The following is a 14,432-nucleotide window of genomic DNA, read 5'->3' on the forward strand; positions in this document are numbered from 1 at the left end:
CCAATCACATGGCAGTTGCTTCAATGCATTTAGGGGTGTGGTCCTGGTCAAGACAGTCTCCTGAACTCCAAACTGAATGTCTGAATGGGAAAGAAAGGTGATTTAAGCAATTTTGAGCGTGGCATGGTTGTTGGTGCCAGACGGGCCGGTCTGAGTATTTCACAATCTGCTCAGTTACTGGGATTTTCACGCACAAACATTTCTAGGGTTTACAAAGAATGGTGTGAAAAGGGAAAAACATCCAGTATGCGGCAGTCCTGTGGGCGAAAATGCCTTGTTGATGCTAGAGGTCAGAGGAGAATGGGCTGACTGATTCAAGCTGATAGAAGAGCAACTTTGACTGAAATAACCACTCGTTACAACCGAGGTATGCAGCAAAGCATTTGTGAAGCCACAACACGTACAACCTTGAGGCGGATGGGCTACAACAGCAGAAGACCCCACCGGGTACCACTCATCTCCACTACAAATAGGAAAAATAGGCTACAATTTGCACAAGCTCACCAAAATTGGACAGTTGAAGACTGGAAAAATGTTGCCTGGTCTGATGAGTCTCGATTTCTGTTGAGACATTCAGATGGTAGAGTCAGAATTTGGCGTAAACAGAATGAGAACATGGATCCATCATGCCTTGTTACCACTGTGCAGGCTGGTGGTGATGGTGTAATGGTGTGAGGGATGTTTTCTTGGCACACTTTAGGCCCCTTAGTGCCAATTGGGCATCGTTTAAATGCCACGGCCTACCTGAGCATTGTTTCTGACCATGACCATCCCTTTATGACCACCATGTACCCATCCTCTGATGGCTACTTCCAGCAGGATAATGCACCATGTCACAAAGGTCGAATAATTTCAAATTGTACTGTTCACTGTACTAAACTGGCCCCCACAGTCACCAGATCTCAAGCCAATAGATCATCTTTGGGATGTGGTGGAACGGGAGCTTCGTGCCCTGGATGTGCATCCCACAAATCTCCATCAACTGCAAGATGCTATCCTATCAATATGGGCCAACATTTTTAAAGAATGCTTTCAGCACCTTGTTGAATCAATGCCACGTAGAATTAAGGCAGTTCTGAAGGCGAAAGGGGGTCAAACACAGTATTAGTATGGTGTTCCTAATAATCCTTTAGGTGAGTGTATATACATGTTGTTTTGATGGGCGTATTGGTCGGGAGGGCACACAGTGTACTTGGTGGGACCAATCATGATATTGGTGTAACGTGAGACAGAGAAATGGACTAGAGATGATTGACCACTCACTCAGACAGTCATCTTAATCCCATCATAGTGGGAGGACGCATACCTTTTGTCTCAGGGTTGCTTTGTTGTAAATGGAGGCAAACAAACACCAATTATGCCGACTCCTGAGTTTCTGGCAAAACCTGTTCCTGGACAAGAGCTGTAACCAGCTTTTGTCTTTATGCAAAGCTTGACCTCAGCCCATCTGCAAGTGAGGGCCATGTTTAATGCATAGTCCAGTTTGATATTAGGAAAGTTCCTTTTTCCCTCTTCACAGCCAAGCGCCATGGGCCTCACCTGGGCCTCAGTAGTATATGCCTTGGGTGGAAACATATGTATAGTACATGTATCAACCCCATGGCTCCAGAAGGAGTGGAGCTCTTCCCTACAATCCATGAAGTTTGTGAGTGCCGATGTGTGGACTTTGTGTGCTCAAATAAGGAATGTTTAGGTTCTAGTTCAGCAAGGCAGCAAGTAGCTCTCTTATCAAAGGCCCAGGTGAAAGCAAGGGCCCCTGTTGTGGCAGGTGGATGTAATGTTAAGGAACAAGGCACAGTACAAGCAGGCTCTGCCATCAGAAGCATGCTCCTCAGACACCTCTTGGTACAGAGGTCATTGATGCAGTCCTCATGTGCCAGGGCCAAAAAAGAGACCAAGGAGGGAGGGGCAGAACGAAGTCACAGCAGGGGCGGACATGGAGAGTCTGACTGGGACTCTGGAAGTGGCCTCAGTATCGAAGAAGATATGTACATGGTCACTTCCCACTTCCTTTGTTTTGTTTATCAGCTCTCTCCATAACTAGGGCAGACAAATAAACCTAAAAGCCCTACAGAATCAATAATACCCAATATTCAAGATTGCAGTAGCTTCGCCAAGCTCTACCCAAAAAAGAAGTACCTGATGCATTGTTTTGTTTTTATTTAAGGAATTCCTGGGCAAAAGGGAGAAAAAGGAGAAAGTGGCATCCAAGGTAAACTAAAGTAATAAGGCAGCACTGTGGTACTTCACTTAGATTGCTCCAGTAAAATGCACAGCTGTATAAATGGGTACAAATGTAAATTGCCCTGGAGAAGAAGAGTGTCAGCTAAATTACAAAATTAATATTAAATAATAAAAAAAAAAGATATATACACTACTGGTCAAAAGTTTTAGAACACCCCCATTTTTCCAGTTTTTATTGAAATGTAAGCAGTTCAAGTCCAGTGAATAACCTCAAATGGTACAAAAGTAAGCGGTAAACTGCCAGAGGTTAAAAAAAAAAATTTAGGTTACCAAAAACTGAAAAATAATATGCATTTCAGAGTTCTATACTGTGTTACTACACCCTCTTAAGCATTATTTGGCAGTGTTACGCGCAGCTCCTGTGCATAGAAGTTACACTGTATTCCTACAATGCGCACATCATTTGAAAGGTTATTCTCGTGGCTACCAGCGCGTTTCATTCTCAAACACATCCGATTTACAGTTTACGTGTTGCCCGCCGTCATTCAGAGCCCGAGGGGGGAATATAATCCAATATATATTATTTCTATCAAACAAAGAGAAGTTCAGATTCAATTATGTAGAATCATTGTGTATTAGTACACTGTAAACAGAGTTTTCCATCTTGACATTTTGAGCTCTATGGGTGTATGTTGCATCTTCCAAAATTTGGATGGTCTTGTTTTGATCAGTAGACTGTCTAGTTCCAGAATATGTCATAATTGTCAATATTTTCTGATACCAAACACTTGGCAGACAACACAACACTGAAGAGTACACATGGGATTAAAGAGAAGCACACGGATTTGGTGCCCTTTTAAGGGTACCAGAGGGGTTTGTCAGCTTAAGGGGGTACATTTTGATTCCATGATTATTTTTTATTTCCAATTGTTTATTTGTTCTATGCTTTAATTTCAGAGTACATTGAGACATTAAACTGCGTACATTTCAATAAAAACTGGAAATATTGAGGTGTTCAAAAACTTCTGACCAGTAGTGTATACAATATATATTTCATGTTACAGTAATTGTTCCAAACTCACGTGTGGATTCTGCAAGTAAATGGAGGATACTGTCAATGGTGTCTAGGGTATTAGTGGTGTCGAGTTAATGGGACCAGATCATTAAATATGAATGTTTTGTCATGCATAATTGCCTGAACCATCAAGATAACTCATGCTTCACACCTGTACCTACCTGTAGTGGTTGCAATTAAGGCACTCTAACAATGCCCAAAAAGTTCATATTTATGTATTTCTCATCTCGTTCATTTACTGATTTCTTTTTTTCTTTTCTTAAGACTTACACAGTCTTACTGTAAATTCAACACTGAATAATTCAACCGGTAAGTTTTTATTTTATGGTATTAAAAACAATAGTTAATTTATTTCATCAAATTCTTTATCTTTCGAGTTTGAAGCACTGCCCAAGGGGGAGGGGTTTTCAGCGTGCATTCACTGGAACGTATCGAAGACATATGTCTATCAAAGCTGCCATTGTCACGTTAGCATTGTCTGTAGTTTGCCTAAATTGAAGTCAATTCAGTTCAGCTGCTGAGTTGGTGAAAGTAAACAGGTTGTAGAAGGGAGTTTCTGTCTAGGACTAGCAGGAATTCTGTTGCAGGAGGAGCCAGGTGGGGCCAGTTAGGTGTGAATTGGGGGTAGGTAGCTACTTAAAGCAGCTGTTGAGAAAGAGCTGTGCTGTTTCTCGCTGACAAAAGTTAGGCAGTTGACTAGCAGCAGGAACCAAGAGAAGTATAAAACTACATTGTAACATTTAGAAGCATGTGGCCACTAGAGTGTCAGGTTTGCAGAATTATTGCCTTCCTGGATGAACTCATCCAAGAAGGCTTCATTTGTGAACGTTGTCGGCAGGTTGAAATCCTAGAGATCAAGGTTCGTGATCTTGAGGCTCAGCTTGTCGATCTGCGCTGTATTAGGGATATAGAAGAATTGGTCAATCAGCCCATGAGAGAGATGGTGTGCACGCCAAAACCTAGGAGAGTTGAGACCTTAGAGCAGGACAGCGTAGAGAACTGCTGGGTTACAGTAGGTCGTAACCGCAGAAAAGGGCGTGCACAACCCCTAGAGACACCCCAAGAGCTTGAATTGCCCAACAGGTTCCAACTGCTGGACACCGAGTTGGACAGTGACAGCTCAGAGGGTGATGGGGGGGCAGTTGAGCACCAGAGCACCATGGTACCCACTCCCCCCAGAAGAAGGAAGTAGTTATAGTAGGAGACTCAATTCTTAGAGGTGTAGATCACACAGTGTGTTCTAGTGAAAAGGAGACCCGCATGGTATCTTGCCTACCTGGTGCTCAGGTTGCAGATCTCCCTAAACTAGTAGACGGGCCACTGGCCAAAGCCGGGGGGAATCCATTGGTCATGGTCCACATTGGAACCAATGACATAGGAAAAGGTAGGACAGAGGTTCTGCAAGACAAATTTAAAGAGTTAGGAACAAAACTAAAGAGTAGAACCTCCACGGTAGTTTTCTCTGAAATACTTCCGGTACCACGTGCCAGGCCAGGGAGACAGGCAGAGATTAGAAAGTTTAACACGTGGTTGAAAGCTTGGTGCAGGGAAGAGGGGTTTAGGTTTATGGAGCATTGGTCTTTCTTCTGGGATAGATGGGACCTGTACAAACTGGATGGTCTACATCTAAACAGAAGGGGGGCTAATGCATTGGGAGAGCGTATGTGCAGTGAAATTGAGAATCATTTAAACTAGGAACCAGGGGGGCAGGGAGCTCTGACAATGGGATATGTTCCACTAAGGAAAGAAAACCAAGGGAAACTGCCAGTAGGAAAGTACTGAAATGTTTGTACCTCAATGCCAGGAGTATAAGGAACAAGATGTTAGACTTGGAAGCCACAGTGCTGGCGTGTGACTATGATGTTGTAGGAGTGACAGAAACATGGCTTACAGAAAATGATGGGGATGAATACAAGTTGGAAGGATACACACAGTTTAGGAGAGACAGGCAAAATCGAAGAGGGGGTGGTGTAGCATTATATGTGAAAAATGACATTGCGGCAGAAGAACTTGTATTAGATCCCAGTAACGGAACAGAATCTTTGTGGGTGAAACTTTTGAACAAGAGATCTGGAGGATTAGCGGTAGGAGTGTGTTACAGGCCACCAAACTCAGATATTCAGAAAGATGCTGCATTATACAGTGTAATCAGGACTGCATGTAGCAAGGATGTGGCTGTTATAATGGGGGATTTCAATTTCCCAAACTTAGACTGGGAAAGCCCAGTGGGGACTACAGAAGCAGAAATAGAAGTGGTTGAGATGGTAAATGACTGCTTTCTAACTCAATTTGTCAGGGAACCAACCAGAGAGAGCGCATGTATTGACTTGATCTTTTCAAATGACCAAGATAGAGTCAGGGGGACTGTAGTTAGAGAACCAATGGCAAATTGTGATCACAATATGGTTAGCTTTGAGGCATTCTTTCAAAAAACAAGGTCCAAGTCTAAAACAATGGTCTACAATTTTAGAAAAGCAAACCTTGAAGGAAAGGGGACAAAACTGAGCCAGGAAATTACAGACCAATCAGTCTCACCTGCATCACCTGTAAAATGTTGGAAAAAATGATTAGACAGAAAATCGAGGAGCATCTCAATGAAAACCATATTCTTGGAGATAGTCAACATGGGTTGAGGCAGATCATGAGGCAGATCATGTCTTACTAATTTATTAAAAAAATGTGAATATGCAACTGCAGCTGTAGATCATGTGAAAGCATATGATATGATATACTTAGATTTCCAAAAAGCTTTTGATAAGGTTCCACACCAAAGACTGATCCTCAAATTGGAAGCTGTAGGCATTCAGGGTAATGTAAGTAGATGGATTATGAACTGGTTGATGTATAGGAAACAGAGGGTGTCGATTAGCGGAGTCACTTCTAACTGGAGTGAGGTTGTTAGTGGAGTTCAACAGGGATCAGTACTAGGGCCTTTGCTTTTTCTAATCTATATTAATGATCTGGACTCTGGGATAGTTAGCAAACTTGTCAAATTTGCAAATGATACTAAAATAGGTGGCTCAGCAGATACAATCTTGGCAGCACAGGCTATTCAGAGGGACTTAGATAATATTCAGTTAATATGGCAAATTAAATTCAATGTGGACAAGTGCAAGGTAATACATGCAGGTAACAAAAATGTCCACTATAATTACACTATGGGAGGCACAGATCTAGATGAAGTAACGCATGAGAAAGACCTAGGAGTCTATGTGGACTCCTCACTTTCTCCATCCAAGCAATGTGGGGAAGCAATAAAAAAGGCAAACAGAATGCTAGGGTATATTTTCAAAAGTGTAGAATTTAAAACAAGGGAAGTAATGTTAAGACTGTACAATGCACTAGTTAGATCTGGAATACTGTGTACAGTTCTGGGCACCACACTTCAAGAAGGATATTGCTGCTTTAGAGGCAGTTCAGAGGAGAGCAACCAGACTTATTCCAGGTCCTACTCGGAGAGACTGAGGGAACTGAACCTTTTCACCCTGGAACAGAGGAGACTACGTGGGGACTTGATCCAAGTCTTCAAAATCATGAAAGGCATCAACCACATCAAACCAGAGGAGCTTTTCCAGATCAGCAGGGACACACGCACCCGGGGACACAAATGGAAATTGGGCTTCAAGGCATTCAAAACGGAAAACAGGAGACACTTCTTTACACAAAGAGTAGTCACAATCTGGAATAAACTACCCAGCGATGTGGTTCAAGCTGAAAGTTTGGGAACATTTAAAAATAGTCTGGATAGGATCCTTGGATCACTTAGATATTAATGAACACCAAACGAGCACGATGGGTTGAATGGCCCCCTCTCGTTTGTAAACTTTCTTATGTTCTTATGTTCTTCCACTTCCTGTTTTTATAAAAGGTGATGTCTGCACAAATACTTCCTCTTTTGCCCTTTGCCTTGGTTCATCAAGACAGCTGAGAGCCTCTGTGTTTGTGAATAAAAAACAAATTGCGTTTTTCAGCTGACTGGTAGTACAAATAGTACCATCCACCCACCGATTCGCTACAGTTGTGTGTGATCGCTAAATTAATTGATTTAAATTAGCCACGCTGGTTTGTTCTGTCTGCGCCACAGAAGTCCATCCTCAGTTCATTTCAGCTTTTCACATACGACTACTAGTCATTTAATATTATTTTATTATTCAGACTAGGTTGCTGTGTTGGTTTTTTGTCCATAGGACTTTTTCCTCCACAGCGAGAGTGCACACAGGGGGTGCATGGTATTTGTGTTGTTGCCACAAAAGAAAAGGCACAATTCGGTTGTAGTGTTCCCTGATTTTTCAACCCAGTGCCCCAGTGCAGTAACGTGTGGTCGTTGTGTAGTGCCCCTCCCCCACTGTGTTGTGTTGTGTTGCTAGTGGAGACACGCTTACAGCAGCAATTCCTGCTAGGTGCTCCACTGTCACGAGAGCACCTTGGCTGCTGGTGTGCCTTCAGTACCCGCGCTAACCAGAGCACTCGCTGCGCGTTCACGTGCGGTACTGACAGGATGGAGAGACCCCGTTTCTCCTCCTCCCGCTCCCACTTGGAGCGGTGACATGGTCTGCCCTTCCTGTCTGGGACCGGACCAGGGGGCGGAGCAACTGTGGGCCTCGCCCCCCACTCGGGCGCACGCAGGGTCCCAGTCACATCCTGGACGCCGACGTTGCCGCCGCGTCGTCAGGCTGTCCTCTTCTCCAAGTGGGGGCAGGACTTTTGTGGATCCTTTCTTCCACCAGGCCCTTAGCCCCCCTGTCTCATCTGACAGGCCAGTGACTGCTGAGGCACCTGCCCCATCGCTGGCCGTAACAATTAGAGGACAGAGAGGGAGGCCCACGGAGAGGCGTCGCCGGGCCCCCTCCCCCTCCTCCTCCTCACAGTCACCACTCCTGTCCACGCCGGCGCACAGGTCCGAGCTCCGCGGACAGGGGGCAAGATGCTGCCATCCTGGCTCTCAACACCAGGATGGATCAGATCTTGCACTAAATGTGGCAAAAAGAAGGGTAGTGGACCCCCGCCCCGCCACCTCCCGCGCCACAGCCCTGAAAGCATTCCAGCAGCCTCTGGCCCACCCATAAACCCCCCAGCAACTCTCCAATTGGCACCTCTGCACCCAGGAGTACTCCTGGGTGCTTCAAATTATAACAGTTGGCTACTGCCTACAGTTCCAGACCCGTCCACCCCCCTTCAGAGGCGAGGTGTGGATGTGAGTTAGGGACCCGTTGCAGTGTGTGGGGCTTAGGAATCACAGCTCTCTTGGAGAAACACCCCTCCGGGGCAGCACGATGGATTCTATTCCCCATACTTTCTAGTACCTCTCCGAGTTGGGCCTTCGGGTCAACAGTATTGGCTGTCCAGACTGGTTAGCCCACTGTGTGTTGAGAACAGGGTGCTAGACTGCACTCTGTGCTTATATGGTGTGGTCTTGGTATTGGCCCCGAACCTATCCCTGCTAGTAGAGCAGGAGGCTGCAATTACTAGGCTTCGCGGAAGGCACAAGGTTCTTGTTGCCCATGGATACACCATTCTTTATTTCTTCCCAGTTCAGCATGATGTGGCCCCAAGGGGCCCCTGTGGCTTCTTTCATAGAGTTGGTACGGCTCCTAGTAGGTATGCCTCGGGGCAGGCTCTCTTACCAGCTCACTTCCTCCTCCCTTGCGATGGTTTGGTTATACTGTAACCCCTTCCCCTTGGGCAGTGTTTCTTTTATCAGATAACCAAGGTTGCATTCGCAACCTATTGTTTTATTGGTGGAGTAGCATTTTTTTTTAATGCTTTTCCTTCTTTAAAGTCTTTACCCTGGTTTATTTACTTTATCTATATTATCAAGAAACACAGTATGTACAGTTAGGTCCATAAATATTTGGACAGTGACACAATTGTCATCATTTTGGCTCTGTATGCCACCACTATGGATTTGAAAGGAAACAATGTACTTTAAGATGTAATTTAATTTGAGTGTAGTTACATCCAAATTGGGTGAACGGTGTAGAAATTACAAAAGTAATTGGACAAACTAACATAATCATGAATTCAGTTGTGAGTTTTAATACTTGGTTGCAAATCCTTTGCAGTCAATGACTGCCTGAAGTCTGGAACCCATAGACATCACCAGATGCTGGGTTGCGTCCCTGTTGATGCTCTGCCAGGCCTGCACTGCAGCTGTCTTTAGTTCCTGCATGTTCTTGGGGTGTTTTGCCTTCAGCCAGTGAAATGCATGCTCAATTGGATTTAGGTCAGGTGACATCATCAATAAATACAAGGGAACCAGTTCCCTTGGCAGCCATACATGCCCATGCCATAACATCAGATTAGAGTTTGCCAAAAAACATCTAAAGAACCCTGTACTGTTCTGGAACAACATTCTATGGACAGATGAGACAAAGATCAACTTGTACCAGAATGATGGGAAGAGAAGTGTATGGAGAAGGGAAGGAACTGCTCATGAGTCAAAGCATACCACCTCATCTGTGAAGCATGGTGGAGGTAGTGTTATGGCATGGGCATGTATGGCTGACAAGGGAACTGCTGTATTTATTGATGATGTGACTGCTGACAAAAGCAATAGTTCATTTTAGTAGGTAGGTTAATACATGTTGTATATTACAGATCCACTAGGGTAACTATTTATCTTATCTTACTGGCACAGTATTTTACTGTTTTAGTATTCAAAATTAATGCAGACAATTTTTCTACAAGTTAAATTATAATATATACAGTTGAGTATGCTATTCATTTTTGTGTGCACACTATCAACTTGTAAATTTCATATTTTAATGTGTCAAATGTTCCAGTCGAAGATATTCACACAGCAAGTTTTTCAGGCATGTTACATACATTAATTCACTATAGAGTATACACAGCATATGCAGAATTTGTCAGGCATTTAGAACAAATACATTTATTTTTTATTATAATAATTGAAATTAAAGTGAAATGAAAGGCAATAAAGTAGAGGCAAAACATTTTCACCCATCAGGGACTATTGGAACATTACAATCTGGAACTAAAATGGATTTAATTAGGATTTTCTGTCACTGATCTACATAACATATTACATACTGCTGATTATGGTAAACAAAAATCTATTATCTTTTTTAAATTAACAACAAATAAAAACTGAAAAGTCTTGGTTACATAAGTATTCTGCCCCTTTGCTATGAAAGACTTAAATAAGCTGTGCTGCAGCCAGTTGCCTTCAGACGTGCCATAATTGTTTGAATAAAGTCCACCTGTGTGCAATTAAAATGTCACATGATCTCAGATTAAATACACCAGCTTCTGGAAGGCCTCAGAGTATGTCAGAGAGAATATCCAAACAATCACACCATGAAGACCAAAGAACTTTCAAAACAAGTCTGAAAGAAAGTTCTATAAAAGCACCAGTCAGGGTTCAGCTATTTCAAAATATACCAAACTTTGAACATCCCCCACAGCACAGTTAAATACATTATTTAAGATAACGGCACAACCACCACTCTGCCTACAGCAGGCCATCCACTGAAACAGTGACTGAGTGGCAAGGAGGTTGGTGGTCAGAGAAGTCACCTAGAGGCCAATGGCTACAGAGTTCCACAGTCAGGATGGGAGAAACTGTCCATGTCATCTATTACCTGTTAATCAAAGTCTCTTGTTTGTTTAATTATAAGATTCTAATGACCAGCTAGATGTTCCAGGTAAGAAATCAAATTTTGAAACAGTCATACAATTCTTAAATCTTGTTCTTCCAGTAATAATGATGGATGTGTGTGTGTGTGTGTGTGTGTGTGTGTGTGTGTGGTACAATTAGTCATTTAATTAGTTTGTGTTCTTTAATCAAATGCCCTTTATAAAATCAAATTATAATGCTGGATTAGCTATAATACATTATCATTTTCACATATATATAGTGAGGAGGCAGAAATGGAAAATAAAATACTTTAAATAAACTCACAAACAAAACCTCCAGCACATTGCCTTGAAAGGACAAAACACCAATAAACTGAAATGGCTCCTCTAGTCACTGCCAGCCTCCTCTCAGTTCTTGTCTGTAAAGCATTTTGGAAATGTAAAAAGTAAAGGTTTGGGAAACCCTGTACTAAAAGTATGAGTTCTAGTGTGGGAAAGATAAAAATAATACCGTTAGGTTAAAAATTATATATTTATTGATTATTTGTTTTGCATTTTAAATCATAATTTTAAATTATGATTATTACTTTTGTCTTTAGTTCGTGTGCGGCTGGTAAATGGACTTACACCAAGGCAAGGCAGAGTTGAAGTGTACCATGAAGGACAGTGGGGAACCATTTGCGATGATAAATGGGATATAACAGATGGAAGTGTTGTATGTAAAATGCTTGGATTTCAAAGAGCTGATAGAGTGTACACACATGCTTATTTTGGAAGAGGTAATTATAACAACAGTATCAAAACAATCACTATGTCCATGAATGCAACATCCTGTGATTCTTCATCTTTTCATTGCCTTTAGTCTGGGTACTCCTTTTAAAAAAAAAGTCTTTACCATTGATGAGGATTACCAGTGTTATGATATTCTTTTCCATAAAAAAGAACATTAAAGCATGGGCTAATATTTGTTTACAGTACATTATAATACACTAATCTGCCAATTTAACAGAAAAAAGCCAAAAACACTTTCATTAACATAATAATGAGATAATTGTCATAAAATATTTATCCAGGCTGCCACCTTGTTCTTCTGCAGTTGTGTGCATCCTTGACCCATATCTAAACCCTAAACCAGGCGCACTCTCACCCCGATCAAGAAATGCATAATTGCCACAGCTGTCTTCACGCACCTCTGATTCACTTTCTAGAACAACCCCAAAATATAGTGACATATGTCCTCTTTACAAGCATCATATTTATTCCTGCAGTATATAATTGCGTTCATAAAGGGTGACATTCCAAGAAAAAGTAGTTTATCAAATAATAAGTCTGGAGACAAGTGAATAGTATAATATAATAAGTTAAATAAAATAACCATGAATACAACTATTTGTTTCAGGTATTGGAAATATTCTCTTGGATGAAGTTTCATGTACTGGAAAAGAAACATCAATTTTTGACTGTCAGTCTTCTGCAGTAGGCAAATCTGACTGCACACATTCTGAGGATGCTGGTGTGTCTTGCACAACTTAGTCTGCCATCACCTTGTGTTGCATTGAATGATTATTATAAGGGTATTGTTTTCTAGGTCAAAGAAAACAAGGGGTTTCACTGCAGTAGGTAACTACACCTCCATGCCTCCATGTATGAAGGGTGAAAGAATTGTTGCACTATCCTGTAAAAAATAAGATCCTTACAAATTAAATGTGTCATTTGTACACAGTGGGAAAATATGTTAATGTTGCATGACATACTATATCAATTATGTTTTTGCATCAATTTGTCAAATACATTTATTAATTTTGTCAACTTATTATTTTCTTCTGATTTGATCCATTTGTCTGTCTGTTTGTTTTACTGATTTATTTGTGTAATTGTCTCACTCATTTATTCTACTTATGCTATTGTGAAATTTACATGCTCAGTTTATCTTACATACAACTGCTTCTGGAAATGCACTCACCTACACTCACAGTATAATGGTAAATCGGGAAAGGCTTATTCTAATTTGATGCATCAATTCACACCTAGAAAAAACGTAATTTCCAACATTATAAATGCCGCCTCACGCGCCATGACTCACACTTTGCTTCAGTGCAACCAGCTGCTGTTGTAAGTTTTGTGCAGACCTTCACAGTGTGTGGTGTGTTGCATTCGAGCTATGGCATGTTTAAACGTTTAGACTTTAGTGCCTATCCCTTCTATAATATCTATGGCCAAGGATCCTATCTTTGGGTCTTAAAACTAAGGGAAAAAGTTGGGTAGAGTTCGGTACATTGTACATGTTGCTTTACATACAATTTGCAAGGGTTATTTATGTCAAATTATGGTTATCAATTAATTAATATTGCATATGTTAAATGGCAGTCTGTCTGATCAGTCTACTTCTTGCTCTGTCATCTGGTTTGGAGGGATGGCCTGACCTAGGCAGGGTCATTGTGGTGCCATACACCTTCCACTTTAATTTCCTTGGCCATGTTCCAAGAGATAAGGCCTTTGCTATTTTGCTTCCACCCAGTATTAACTCAATGGGGTTGAGATGTATCAAATTGTTTTTCTTTTGGTGCAAATTATATATATTGCACAAAAAAACAAAACAATTTATACATATATATATATATATATATATATATATATATATATATATATATATATATATATTTTTTTTTTTTTTTTTTCAGAATAAAAACTTTGTACCCTTATCATTGTGGAGTATGGGATTTGTTTATGTGAAGGGGGTAAAGTTCAAGGGAGTGCAGACTTTCTAGGCACTATATATATATATATATATATATATATATATATATATATATATATATATATATATATATATACACTCACCTAAAGGATTATTAGGAACACCATACTAATACTGTGTTTGACCCCCTTTCGCCTTCAGAACTGCCTTAATTCTACGTGGCATTGATTCAACAAGGTGCTGAAAGCATTCTTTAGAAATGTTGGCCCATATTGATAGGATAGCATCTTGCAGTTGATGGAGATTTGTGGGATGCACATCCAGGGCACGAAGCTCCCGTTCCACCACATCCCAAAGATGCTCTATTGGGTTGAGATCTGGTGACTGTGGGGGCCATTTTAGTGCAGTGAACTCATTGTCATGTTCAAGAAACCAATTTTAAATGATTCGACCTTTGTGACATGGTGCATTATCCTGCTGGAAGTAGCCATCAGAGGATGGGTACATGGTGGTCATAAAGGGATGGACATGGTCAGAAACAATGCTCAGGTAGGCCGTGGCATTTAAACGATGCCCAATTGGCACTAAAGGGCCTAAAGTGTGCCAAGAAAACATCCCCCACACCATTACACCACCACCACCAGCCTGCACAGTGGTAACAAGGCATGATGGATCCATGTTCTCATTCTGTTTACGCCAAATTCTGACTCTACCATCTGAATGTCTCAACAGAAATTGAGACTCATCAGACCAGGCAACATTTTTCCAGTCTTCCAACTGTCCAATTTTGGTGAGCTTGTGCAAATTGTAGCCTCTTTTTCCTATTTGTAGTGGAGATGAGTGGTACCCGGTGGGGTCTTCTGCTGTTGTAGCCCATCC

The 14,432-nt window shown here is 41.6% G+C and overlaps 1 protein-coding gene across 4 annotated transcripts in view; it reads left to right on the plus strand.

Moving 5' to 3' along the window:
* The window catches only part of LOC136764321 (macrophage scavenger receptor types I and II), a 28,226-nt gene extending 15,539 nt beyond the window's left edge, over positions 1-12,687 (plus strand). For 2 of the 4 annotated variants that reach the window (XM_066718277.1, XM_066718280.1), the window contains exons 8-12: positions 2,168-2,212; positions 3,524-3,568; positions 10,897-10,923; positions 11,455-11,634; positions 12,255-12,687. In XM_066718277.1, the coding sequence (XP_066574374.1) occupies positions 2,168-2,212; positions 3,524-3,568; positions 10,897-10,923; positions 11,455-11,634; positions 12,255-12,388 (431 nt within the window). In that variant the 3' untranslated portion in view covers positions 12,389-12,687. The remainder of the gene's footprint in view (positions 1-2,167; positions 2,213-3,523; positions 3,569-10,896; positions 10,924-11,454; positions 11,635-12,254) is intronic. The other 2 variants (XM_066718278.1, XM_066718279.1) reach the window with 2 other exon arrangements.
* Positions 12,688-14,432: the final 1,745 nt, after the last annotated feature.

This window comes from Amia ocellicauda, chromosome 12 (genome assembly GCF_036373705.1).
Source record: "Amia ocellicauda isolate fAmiCal2 chromosome 12, fAmiCal2.hap1, whole genome shotgun sequence".
NCBI classification, from domain to species: Eukaryota; Metazoa; Chordata; class Actinopteri; order Amiiformes; family Amiidae; genus Amia; species Amia ocellicauda.